Source organism: Cetorhinus maximus, chromosome 7, assembly GCF_964194155.1.
Source record: "Cetorhinus maximus chromosome 7, sCetMax3.hap1.1, whole genome shotgun sequence".
Lineage (NCBI taxonomy): Eukaryota > Metazoa > Chordata > Chondrichthyes > Lamniformes > Cetorhinidae > Cetorhinus > Cetorhinus maximus.
Window position 1 is genome coordinate 99,563,767 of NC_135885.1, and position 12,952 is coordinate 99,576,718.

The window sequence follows — 12,952 nt, forward strand, 5'->3', positions numbered from 1 at the left end:
CAAGTAGACTGATCGTAGACTGATTGGTCAAATTGGATTGGTCAATTTTCCGCTTTATCGGGTTGTTGTTTTAGAAGAGGGACCTCAGCTAATATCCATGTGTGTGTGTTTTTCTGATCTCTCTTTTGCTCTGTTCAACCTTGGTCGTGCCTGGTACCTTCCTTATGCCCCAACCAGTTGTTGAAGAGGAGCCTCTGTGAGCCGAAGTAGTTCGGCAATGTCCGGAGGAGCCCGAGGCGCGGTGCACTATGGGTGCAGGTGTCGGGCTCCTTTCCCATATTTACCCGAGCCGCCATTTTGTTGCTGTTTCCGCCGCGTCTCCGGGGCCTCGGGGAATCTGCGAGTTGAAAGCCACCGCGGGAAGCTCGAGTCGGCGGACGGGCTCCTTTCTCCGTTACCAGTAGTCAGGGTGGTGCCGTCCCGGGCCCCGACTCCTCTCTTCTCCAACCACCTCCCCTACACCCCCCCTCCTGTTCCCGGGATCGGGGGGCTGCGCCGGCAGCGATGGGCAGGTCTCGGAGTCGCAGCTCGTCCCGCTCCAAACACGCCAAGAGCAGCAAGCACGGCAAGCGGCGGACTCGCTCCCACTCGCGGGACAAGGAGAGGCCGCGCAAACGCTCCAAGTCCCGGGAGAAGAAGAGCCGCCGGCACGCGGCCAACCGGGAGTCGCGCTCCCGCTCCCGCTGCCGAACCACCCCGGAGCGCATCGACATCTTCGGCCGCAACCTGAGTAAGAGGAGCAGCCTGGATGAGAAACAGAAACGGGAGGAGGAGGAGAAGAAAGCAGAGCTGGAGAGGCAACGCAAGATGTGAGTGGGGACAGGAGACAGAACCGGGGCCTCGCCTTGTTAACATGCCGCGGCCTAGTCCGAAAGGAGGAGAGGATGGTTCTCCTTCCATAGGCTTTGGCCTCGATTTTAAATAATCCTGGGCTCGGAAAGGAGGGATTCTCGATAACTTCCTGACTGGAAAGGGGCCTGTATTTAAGTAGCGGTGGTGGGGGGGCGGGGGGAAGGAATGACACTGGCGGACTAATGCGGTAAATTTGGAGGTGGCCTAGGGCTCCGGCTGATTGTGATGCTTTCTGTTTAGTTACTAATCTAAAATGGCAGCCTGGGCCTTGTCCCTCTTTATTAAAGGACAGCATTCGCAGTCTATAGTTCTTGTCTTTTGACAAAGATCTGACTCCACCTGTGTTGGAGAAAGCATTTATACATAGACCAGGAATAGATAGTGCCATGCAACATCTTGCTGATTGTAGTTTACCTCCTCAGCTATTTCTGGTAATCAGTTGCAGATTATCACTGGCTAACCTTGCAGCGATTACATGAAAACCATTAACCCTTAGGTAAAGATTTTAACATACTCTACCAACTCTGTAAGTTATTAGGAGAGGTTTTCAGAGGGTCATTGTTAATGAAAGATTATTTTGCACTGGTTGATGACAACATGATGAGAAGTTCAGGAAAATTGGAATGGACTCCGTCAATTGAAAAGCTAACATGGGCATGTTGTGGCTGAACGGGCACTATGATTCCATGAGTGTTCTGGCACTTGTATTGAGCGACACGTCACAAAATTACATACAAAAATACTTTATATTAAAATGTAATCCTATGTATGCCTACTGCTCGAGTTGCAGTCTGCAGGCAATTCCAGTTTTATATCTAGGATCTTGATGTACACGCTGTCCTTTTGCAGGTTTGTGTGCACACTTCTATTTTAGGGAATAGGCCTATATCCCTTAGAATCTAGAAGAATGAAGGGTGATCTCACTAAAATATACAAAATTCTTAAGAGCTTGACGGGGTGTGTGCTGGAATACGCAGCCTTGAATGTGTGGTGGAGGTAGATTCAATCAAGACATTCAAGAGGAAATTGGATTATTATCAAAAAGGAAGAACGTGCAGGGCTACAGGGAGAAGGCATGGGAATCGTACTTGGTGTATTGCTCGTTAGCGAGCCGGTGCAGACATGACAGGCCAAATGGCCACCTCCTATGCTGTAACTATTCTGAGATGTTGGGAGGATTTTCCCCTGGTTGAGGAACCTCTAACATGGGGGCACAGTCTCAGGATAAGAGATTAATCATTTCGGATTGAGATGAGAAATTTCTTCACTCAAAGGATTGTGAATCTCTACCCTATAGTATCCTTGAATATATTGAAGACATATTGATAGATTTTTGGACACTAAGGAAATCAAGGCAAATAGAGACAGCGTGCGAAGTTCGATTTGAGGTATCTCATTGAATCATGGAGTAGGCTTGAAGGACTGAGTTGCCTACCACTTCTCCCATTGCTTATGTTCTCAGTTCTGCACTCCAAGCACATCTTGTTCATGAGATCCCCCCTGCTGCTCCATGATGTATTCCTACCAAACTGTTGACCACCTAATTTCTTTTCCTGGCTTCAATATTAACTGCTTTCCCCAGGTACTGATCCACTCCCCTTCAGATCTGCCATCGTCACCCCACTCCTCAAAAGGCTGACCCTTGATACTCTGCCCTTTCAAACTACCACCCATTTCTATCCTCCCTTACTTCTCAAATACTTCAAATTTGTGGCCATCTTTCCCGGAACATGTTTGGATTACTCCAATCGTCTTTCCACCCCTGCCACAGTACTAAAGCAGCTCTTATTAAAGCCACAAATGACATCCTGTGTGACTTTCACTGTGGTATATTATCCCTTCTTGATCTGTCTGCAGCCTTTGACATAGTTCACCAAACTTCCAATGCCTCTGTTGTCCAGCTGATTAGGACTGCACTCATCTGGTCCCATTATTCTCTATTCCATCATAGCCAAAGAATCATCTACAATTGCTTCTTTTCACACTCCCACACCATTATCTCTGGAGTCCTCCAAAGTTCTATCCTTGGCCCCCTCGCATTTCTCATCTACATGCTGCCCCTTGGTGACATCATTGAAAATCACTCATGTTCCAAATGTACGCTGACAAATCCCAGCTCTTCCTCACCCCTCCCACAGTCTCTAAATTGTCAGACTGCTTCCCTGACATCCAGTAATGGTTAAGCAGAAATTTCCTGCAGTGAAATATTGGGTCTCTGTCACAAACTTTGTTCCCTGGCCACCAACTCCATCTCTCTCCCTGGCAACTGTCTGAGGCTGAACTGGGCTATTTGCAACATTAATGTCACTTATGACTCAGAGTTAAGCTTTTGGCCACAACATGCCTGCTATCACCAAGACTGCTGACTCTCACCTCCATAACATTCCCAGACTCCACCCTGCTTTAGCTTATCTGCTGAAACACTCATCCTTGCCTTTGTTACCTTTTGGATTTAATTATTCCCATGCATTCCTGGCTGGCCTTCCACCCTCCATAAACTTGAAATTATACAAAACTCAGCCTCTCGCATCCTAACTTGCACCAGCTCCTAATCATCCATTACTCCTGAACTAGCTGACCAGCATTGGCTTCTGGCCTGGCAGTGCCTCAATTTTAACATTCTCATCATTGTTTTCAGATCACTCCATGACCTGGCAACTCCCTATATCAACCTTCTCCAGTCCTAAACAACCCTTAGAGATCACTGTGCTCCTTCAGTTTTGGGCTCTTACACATCCCCTACTTCAATCACTCCACCTTTTGCAGCTGTGCTTTCAGCTGCCTCAGCCTTCAATTTCAGAATTCCCTCCCTGAAGCTTTCCATGCCTTTCTCATCCAACATAGTCTCTCAGACCAAGCTTCTGATCATCTGTGGTCCCTGTTAAGTTGCATTTAATAACGCTGCTAAGCGCCTTGAGATCTTTTACTACATTGGAGGTGCTTTATGAATGCAAATTTTTATGTGCACATCCACTGTTCATTTTTTGCTTTAAAAAAGCAGTGTTTAATGCAAAATTAGCTGTTTAATTTCAGCAAATCTGCCAACTGTGTACTGAATTTGTGTTGTGTGTGCATTACAAATGCTGACAATGTTAAGAAAAGGGAGGGGGGGGGGAGGCGGGTGGGGGGGAGAGGGAGTGTGCAGTGGTATGGTAGTAACTCATAATTGCTAAATTTGACGTGTATACTTATTTCCAGTGGAGCTGCTTTTAAGCCGAGCAGCTGGAAGTTTTGTTGTATTGGAAGGCATCCCCACCACCCTGAGCCCATGCTATTGTACACAACCCTTCTCCTTCACTCCACCCTGTATTGGAAAAATCCACTGAACCCATTTTTCCATCTAGTAGTATCTACTGCCAATCAACCTGTGTTCTCTCATACTTTTTTCAAAAAATGAGTCCATTGGTAAACCAAAATGAGACACAAACTGAGGAAGTGGTAACAACAAAGGGAAGCTTACAGAGAGGAAAATTGGAGGGAGATGACAGGCGATACAGAGACCACAATAATAATACAGGTCGAGAATCCTTTATCCGCAAATCCCCAAACCGAATGCATCCAGAAACTGCACTTTTTTTTAACCTCGTTGACCTTTAGCGTGAGAATTCTAGTTGTTTGTCTGCTCTGTTTACCTTGCAATTTTTGTGGTGCGCATAACAGAAACTTATTACACGTACCCTGTATTTATTGTTCAGTGATAAGTCTTTTCTAACCATTTTAGTTACTTTAGAGTATAGCTAGCCTGGGCTTAGGCTATTGTAATGGAAGTTTATATTTAGTATCTGAAATCCTAAATGCAATCAGCCCCAAGGATTTCTGATAAAGGATACTCAACCTGTAACATGTGAAAGTCATCAAGCAAAAGAGGTTGGCAGGCGAACAGACTAAGAATTAGAGAGTGAGAAAAAAAATACAGACAACTAGACATACTTCTGTTTTGTTTGAATAGCAGTATGGGAGATGTACTGTTATGATTAATAGAAGAGAGTAATTTCAAGACTGTAAATCCCATCATGGGGTAAAAATGTTGGTTTCACGTAAGAATTTAAACATGGACTGAGGAAAAAATGTGTTTGGTTCTTAAAGACCAGTCCTTTCAGATTGTGCTATCTACACACTTCTCCATAAACGGTCCCTACTCCTCCAGGGATATTCAAGCAAAATTCTGTAACACCCACTTACACTTTTAAATCTAATGTGATATCCTGCACAGTCAACAACTCTTCCCTGTAGCACAGGCCCATTGCACTTGAAGTGTGGCTGTTAAATCAGTGATGTAATTTTATTCACTTGCCTTAGAATCAATAAGCAGGATTGATTTTTTTTTCTACAATTCAAGTAGCTCCTGTAAAACTAATTTGATACTAGAGCACTGTGCAACGCTACTCCTATCTTAGGATATCTATAGATTGTGTATCAGTCCTGTGAGTTACGGGGAATCAGGGTTGGACGGGGTGTGGTGTAGAATTCTGGAATTGTCCTCCGAGCAGTCAAACAACTTGCTCAACCCAGGAGCGATACTGATGATTGTGTGAACTAAGCTGTTTTCATTTCCTTTCAGAAGTGTATGGGTCAAATAGATGAAAATGGAAGCAAATTACGAGAACTAATTTGGAAACAAAGGAAGATACTGTCCATGCAAATGCAATGAGTACCAATCTGTCAAAAGTGTTCGTGTATGACTGCAAGTGCGAGCTCTCTGTTTAGATTAAGACAAACCTCTTCAACTCCCCTTTACCTAGCATTACAGTTCCCCTTGTCCCATGTCTAATTAACCAAGGAATGGGAAAGCAAAGAAGTAATGTATCAACAACCTACCACCTACCTCTTTCTCCTCCATTTTGCCTATAATGCTATTGATGGTGTCACCAGCCATAATCTGGTGCTCCCTTCCCATGCTTAGCCCCTCAACTCCATTTATTTTACAATAAACTTTGAACTACATCCCCTGCAGTGTTAATTTGACATTTCCTGTATAATTTATCACTCTTAACTTCTCTGAAGTTGCTGATCAATGCTGAATTACCAATGCTATTGTGCTGTATATTCTCGTAGGCTAAAATCCGCCACATTCTGTGCACTTATAACCCCATTGCTTCTCACCTCGTCATCTCCTTCCCAACCACCTTAATTATGCAATAATAAACAAGATGTGCATTATTCCAGATATTTTCATTCTGTTTTTTAGTATGAGATGAAACATGCAGCTTTATGAAATTTTATCTTAAGTAAAGCGAGATGGATTTAACAAGTGATAATGGGAAAGCAAAGTACTGTGGTGGTTGGAAATTTGAAACAAAAACAAAAGTGCTGGTAGTATTCGGCAGGTCTGGTAGTATCTATGGAGACAGAAACAGACATAATGTTTCAGGTCTGTGATTTTTCATCAGAACTCCATCTTATTTGTGTGGTTGCTTTCTCTTTTTGTCTTTATTTGAGTATGGTCAATCAAAATAGAAAGATAACCAGAACACAATTGTGAGGCATGTCGACATAGAAACAGGGATCTATTCTCCAAAAATCAAAATGTATCTATCAGGAGATGACCTGAAATTAGCAAACCTGGATTTGTTACAATAAGTAGCTTTGTGAAAGTGCCTCAGTCTCTTCAAAAGTTATATTGTTATCTTACAGTAATTTAACAGCCCAGTCTTAAATAATTTCTGATGTTAGAGACTTTGGTTGTTGAATCATTCATTAGCGTTAGGAAGCACACATGGCAATAAAGAGGTTCATATTGCTTGTGAGCGTATTTCAAACTTCCAATTTTTTTGTCATCTTTTACTCACCCAGTAAATATAAATATGCTATATAATAAATGAGGATTATATTTGAACAATATTTAACTCCCTCCATTTTCTTCCCTTACGCTTCCTCTTCCTCATGAAGGTGCAACTTTTGCTGGAGAGCAGCAACTATGTATTTTGGTGGCTAATGTACCAAATCATAAAAATGACCGAACCCTCCTTTCAAATGCACTTAGAATAGGGATTACTGAACAATGGTCAGGGCTGAAAATCTTTCTTCCTCCAGTTTGAGTTTGAGAGCATTGTAACTAATCTCATTGCTACCTTGGCTGAATGGTAAATTTGTGATCTTATTGGTCTGTTAAACTAGGTGTGGTTTCACGGGGTGTATTTATCTACTGAACTGTTTGAATGTTCTCAAATATCTCTTTATAAAATGCTGCTAAAAACCTCAGTGAATTGGTTCAGGAGATTGAGTTCACAAAAATAGATTTCAGAATGAGAATAATACTGAAAGCAATTCAGGATCAATGTAGAGGGAATCCACCATCAACAGAATTTTATATCATTCATTTATATCAAAATCAGGAGTTTTGATGAACTAGTTGTCCCTTTCCTTTGCATCATTTTCACATCTATGTCTGTGCTGGATAAGTCCCTCAGTACAACAATCCAGTGAGGAAGGGATTCCTTATCATTCAAACTAACGCATGGCTTATTCGTGCTTCACTCCAGACAGTTCTATGCAGGCCTTGAGCCTGATGGAGTAATTGTCCTCATGGTTTTAGACATTATAGTCTGTAAATGGTGTATTAAAAATCCTCTAGCAATCTAGCTGTCTTCATTGATCTGAAGACAAATGTAAGTGGTTCCAACCACTACATTGCTGGCCTTTGTTTATGATAGAAGCTTCCCAGTAGGATAATATCCATTTCCTAGGACTTGTGGCGTTGAGCACAGCCTCTTTTTTAATAGGGAGATGGAACTTTGAACAGTTCAGCTCCTGGCAGCAAATCAGGGAACAGATACTGCCACCCGAATGTAAATGCACAATTTGTTGTTATGGGATACGAGGTTCTTTTCTGAATGCCTTGCTGGTCTAGTGTTAGTATCACTGAAGCCACATCCCTTAACAGCAGGATTCAAGAGCATTTTACACCTCTAAGTTTGAGAAAATAACAACTTTCTGGCACTTGTATCTATCACGAGTCTGGTGTTTTCTTTCCCTCTTGTGCTTGTTGTTTTGTATAGATGGTATCCCAAAATATGAGACTTCTGCAGCTCTTTTAGCTACATAGTGCAAATAATTCTCTCTCCTGCTTCAATATAAATGAAAAAATAATCACTTATAAATGAAAATTCTCACTCACTGATGATGAATAACAAAGTTATTAGGAACTGTGGTGTCAATTCCTGAGAAAGGTTCCAATGGAAAAGATAGCTCCTCTGGGCTGAAATACAGGTATCAACCCAGCATCCTATTGAGATGGCCAGCAAACTTGTTTGATTTATTCGGACAACCCCATCAGCAGATCATCCATTACATGGGTAAGCAGTTGCCTCAGCTTATGTAGCATTATATTGAAATTACAATACAAAAATAGACCATGCGGCCGTATGACCGTGTTATTAGAACAAGCACAAGTACTAATCCCACAGGCCTGCGCTGTTCGCATATCCTTTAATTTCCTTTTTCTTTTAAACCCATTTCCCATTTAACCTTAAAATGTTGACATGGTTTCTCCTTCAATCAATCAAATCAATACATTACACAACTTCACCCTCCGCATTAAAAAAAGTTTCTTCATCTCTCAGTCTTGAATTTTAATTTTGTTGTGTCTCAACTTGGTTGTTTCAGGTGCTTTCCTGGCTGACCTCTGCCTTCTACCATATGTGGGCCTGTGCTCATCACTCTGCTTGTATCAGTACCAAGTTGCAGTTACCCGTCTGGCTCGCTAACCTATAGTCACTCTTGATCTGGCAGTACATCAGTTTTAAAATTCTCATCCTTGTTTTTCAAATCCCTCCTTGGCCTTGCCTGTCCATATCTCTGCGACTTCATCCAGCTTGTCAGCCCTCCAAGATATCTGCATTTCTCTAAACCTGGCCTCTTGCGCATCCTTTATTTTAATCACTTCACCATTGGTGACTGTGCCTTCAATTGCCGAAACTCTAATTTTGGAATTCCCTCTCAACCTCTGAACCTCTACTTATCTCCCCTCTTTTAAGATACTCCTTAAAACCCCTCTCCTTGACCACAGTTTTGGGCATCTGAGCTACTGTTTCCTTATTTAGCTCATTGTCAATTTTTTTTTTGGTCACACGATGGGATGTTTTACCATGTTGAATGTGCTATATAAATGAAAGTTGTCCTTAAATGTCTTACACTTAATCTTATATCTAAATCTCCTCCTTCAAGATTCCTCAGCCACTGGAAACGGTTTCTGTCTATTTTTTCCTGTTCCTTTTGTAATTTTATTTGATATTAAACTTCTATCAAATTACCCTGTGTTGCATGAAGAAACAGTCCCAGTTTTCTACTTAGTCTTTGTATTGCCTCATGGCAGGCAGTATCCAAGTAAAACTGCACTGCACTCCCACCTCACTATTCTTTCGAGCTTTGTGGGAATAGTGGAGCCCAAAACTGCAGTGTTCCAACTTTGTCTTGCTAATGTTTTATATAGATTCACCATTATGTATTGACTATTATATTCTTCATTTCTTGCCATAAAACCCAGTATTCCATTAGTTTCTTTATGGCCTTATTTACTTGAGGTGTTCCTTTAATGTCTTGTGAACATAAACCCTCAAATTCCTTGGCCTTTCTGCATGGCTTAATCATCTCCAATTAAAAGCAGTGATACTACTTTGATTACCAAAATATCCCACCTTAACGTCATTTTGCCCACTCCCCATTTGTGTTGAGTGAGAGCGATCGTTAAGAGATTGAGTTTGTACATTGAAGTGCTGCTCTGAATACTGGATGAAATTGGAAAGCAAGCTTAATTAGAGCCAGTGATTTAACACCGCCACATGGAATATGTGCTAGAACCACTGCATTTTAGATTTTCTTACTTATGTGGTTGTGCTATTGGTTTGGAAAATGAACAAGTTTTTCTTTCAGGTACATCTTTGTGCTGAGGACCCACCTACCTTTTCAGGTGAACTTAAAAGATCCCATGGCATTGTTTGAAGAAAATAATTTTCCCAGTATACCTACAATAATTACCCCTTAACCAATATCACCAAAAGAGATTCTGATCATTTGTTGCATTGCTATTTGTGGGACTTAACTTCTGCAAATTGGTTGCCATGTTTGTCTGAAGTCGTAACATAAGTAATAGGAGTAGGAGTAAGCCATATAGCCCCTTGTGCCTGCTCTGCCATTCAATACGATTGTGGCTGACCATCTGTCTGAACTCCGCTTTGCCACCTGCTCCTCCTTTGATTTCCTGAGAAACCAAAACGACCGCCCATCACAGCTTTGAATGTACTCCTTGATGGAGCATCCACATCCCTGTGAGGTAGAAATTTTCAAAGATTCACAACTTCTGAGTGAAGAAATTTGTCCTCATCTCAGTCCTAAATGATCCACCCCTTATTCTGAGATTTGCCCTTGGCTCCTAGATTCCCCAGCCTGGGGAAAAAACCTCCTCAGTGCCTACCCTGTCAGACTCCTTCAGAATCTTGTGTGTTTCAATACAATCACCTCTCGTTCTTAACTAATATTCACTACAAACCCACAGCTACCTTGACTACAATTCCTCACACCCTGCTTCCTGTGAGGACTCCATTCAATTCTCCTAGTTCCTCTGTGTGTCTCACATCTGTTGTGATGATGCTACTTCCTCATTGCTTCCGATATGTCTTCCTTTTTCCTCAACTGAGGGTTCCCAGCCACCTGGTTGACAGGGCACTCCACCACGTCTGATCCATTTCACGCACTTCTGTTCTCACCTCAAGCCCTCTCCGTCAGCACCATAAAGACTCATGGTCCTCACCTTCCACCCCACCAGCTTCCATATTCAATGAATCTTCCTCCACCGTTTTCATCAGCTCCAGTGTGATGCCACCACCAAACACATCTTCTCCTGTCTTTCCCTTTCAGCATTCTGAAGGGACCGTTCCCTCTGTGACACCCTGGTCCACTCCTCAAGTCACTCCTAACATCCACTCCCTTTGGCACGGCATTTTTCCATGAAAGCACAGGAGATGTGATACCTGTGCTTTCAACTCCTCCCTTCTCACCGTCCAAGGCCCCAAACACCCTAGTGGAACAGTGATTTACTTGTACTACTTGTAAAAATCAGCACCTCTTTCACCCTCTGCACAAAATTCTCAATCGCACCAAAATCCTGACACACTGTTTACGACACACTCTGTTCCCGAAAACTCTGCAGTAGCAAAATCACAATAGTCCAACTGTAACTGCACACCAATTGGCTGTAACCTGCTTTGGGACATTTTGAGGTCGTGAACAGCACTATATAAATGCAAGTTCAATTTTCTGACTGATATTGTTTTATTTGGTGGGATTTCCTCTTTTCTAAGGTACTTTTCACTTGTTTGGATCTTCCCTTCTTTGCTGTAAATTGGACAGCTGTCACAGATGCTTCACTGGTAATATAGCCAAGGTCAAAAACCCATTATGTAAATGTTTCAGACACAAAGATTGCCATGCATTGAGATTTTGGTTTTATACACTTGATGCAGCAATGCCTCAGAATAAAGTAAAATTGAAAACAAAAAAAAAAAATAGTGAGTTGTACAGTGTGGTGTTGCTTCATTTTCCAATGATTTTTCAGCAGCTTTGTTCCAAAGTGTATTACCTTAGACTTACTTATATTGAAAACTAATTGCCATTTATCAATGTTGTCTTTCCAGGATGGATGTATAAATGGCAAATAGTTTTCAACTGTGGCATATAATTCCAGCGTGTACATAGTTTTGATCTTGTTTAATATTAAAAATAACTCCCAAATATGCAAAATGTGCCTTGGTGTGAAAGATTAGTTGAAATACAATTTATTTTTCCTATTGTATTTGTGCTTTAAGATAATATAAATATTGCATGCTCCCATTCCTCAATTTCCCACTTATGGAACCTCCCCATGCCCACGCAGAAGATGCAACACCTGCCCCTTCACTTCCTCTCTCCTCACCGTCCAAGGGCCCAAACACTCCTTTCAAGTGAAGCAGCATTTCACTTGCATTTCCCCTAACTTAGTCTACTGCATTCGTTGCTCCCAATGCGGTCTCCTCTACATTGGAGAGACCAAACGCAAACTGGGCGACCGTTTTGCGGAACACCTGCGGTCTGTCCACAAGAAAGACCCAAACCTCCCTGTCGCTTGCCATTTTAACACTCCACCCTGTTCTCTTGCCCACATGTCTGTCCTTGGCTTGCTGCATTGTTCCAGTGAAGCCCAACGCAAACTGGAGGAACAGCACCTCATCTTCCAACTAGGCACTGTACAGCCTTCTGGGCTGAATATTGAATTCAACAACTTTAGATCTTAAACTCCCCCTCCCCCCATCCCCACCCCGTTTCTTTTCCCCCCCCCACCCGCCTTTTTTTTCAATAATTTATATAGATTCTTCTTTCCCCACCTATTTCCATTATTTTTAAATCTAAAACTAAAACCTTTAGTCTTTCCACCCCACCCCCACTAGAGCTGTACTTTGAATATCCTGTCTTGCATTCTTAATTAGCACTTTTCTCAGACGAAGACCACCACCTTCAACACCTCTTTGACCCTTTTGTCTCTGACATCTTTTGATTATCTGCTCACACCACACCCTCAATGTGTCTCTTCCCCCCCACCCACCTTAAACCAATTTATATTTCTCCCTTGTTGAAACTATGCTTCAGTTCTGCTGAAGGGCCATGAGGGCTCGAAACGTTGACTGATTTCTTCTCCGCCGATGCTGCCAGACTTGCTGAGTTTTTCCAGGTAATTCTGTTTTTATTTTGTTTTGGATTTCCAGCATCCGCAGTAGCTTTTAGCTTTTTGTTTTTACCTCAATTTCCTGATGTGCACTCCCAGAACCGGAAAGCTTTGTTTATTATTAGTGGGGTTTCTGACTTGTACTATCTTTAATTAACATAACTGTTCATAAACTAGCAGAAAGTACATCATAAAATACTTGTTTATTTATTCAGTTTTCAAGTTCATAAACAGTTGTGTTATGTGTGTATAGCATATAAACTATTCAGAGGAGATTTAAAAAAAAAACAATATGTAACCAAAGGAGGTAATTGAATTCCAAAACAAAATGAGAATTCTGAAACAAAATTTGGAACTGGATTCAATAATTTGTAGCATGGAACCAGCTGTTGTAGGGTTAATTAA

The 12,952-nt window shown here is 42.0% G+C and overlaps 1 protein-coding gene across 2 annotated transcripts in view; it reads left to right on the forward strand.

Annotated features, from left to right (window-relative positions):
• Positions 1-272: 272 nt before the first annotated feature.
• arglu1b (arginine and glutamate rich 1b) overlaps positions 273-12,952 on the forward strand; it is a 39,379-nt gene continuing 26,699 nt past the window's right edge. Inside the window, exon 1 of one of the 2 annotated variants that reach the window (XM_078545887.1) lies at positions 273-809. In XM_078545887.1, coding sequence (XP_078402013.1) covers positions 505-809 — 305 coding nt within the window. In that variant the 5' untranslated portion in view covers positions 273-504. The remainder of the gene's footprint in view (positions 810-12,952) is intronic. The other variant, XR_013577138.1, reaches the window with a different exon arrangement.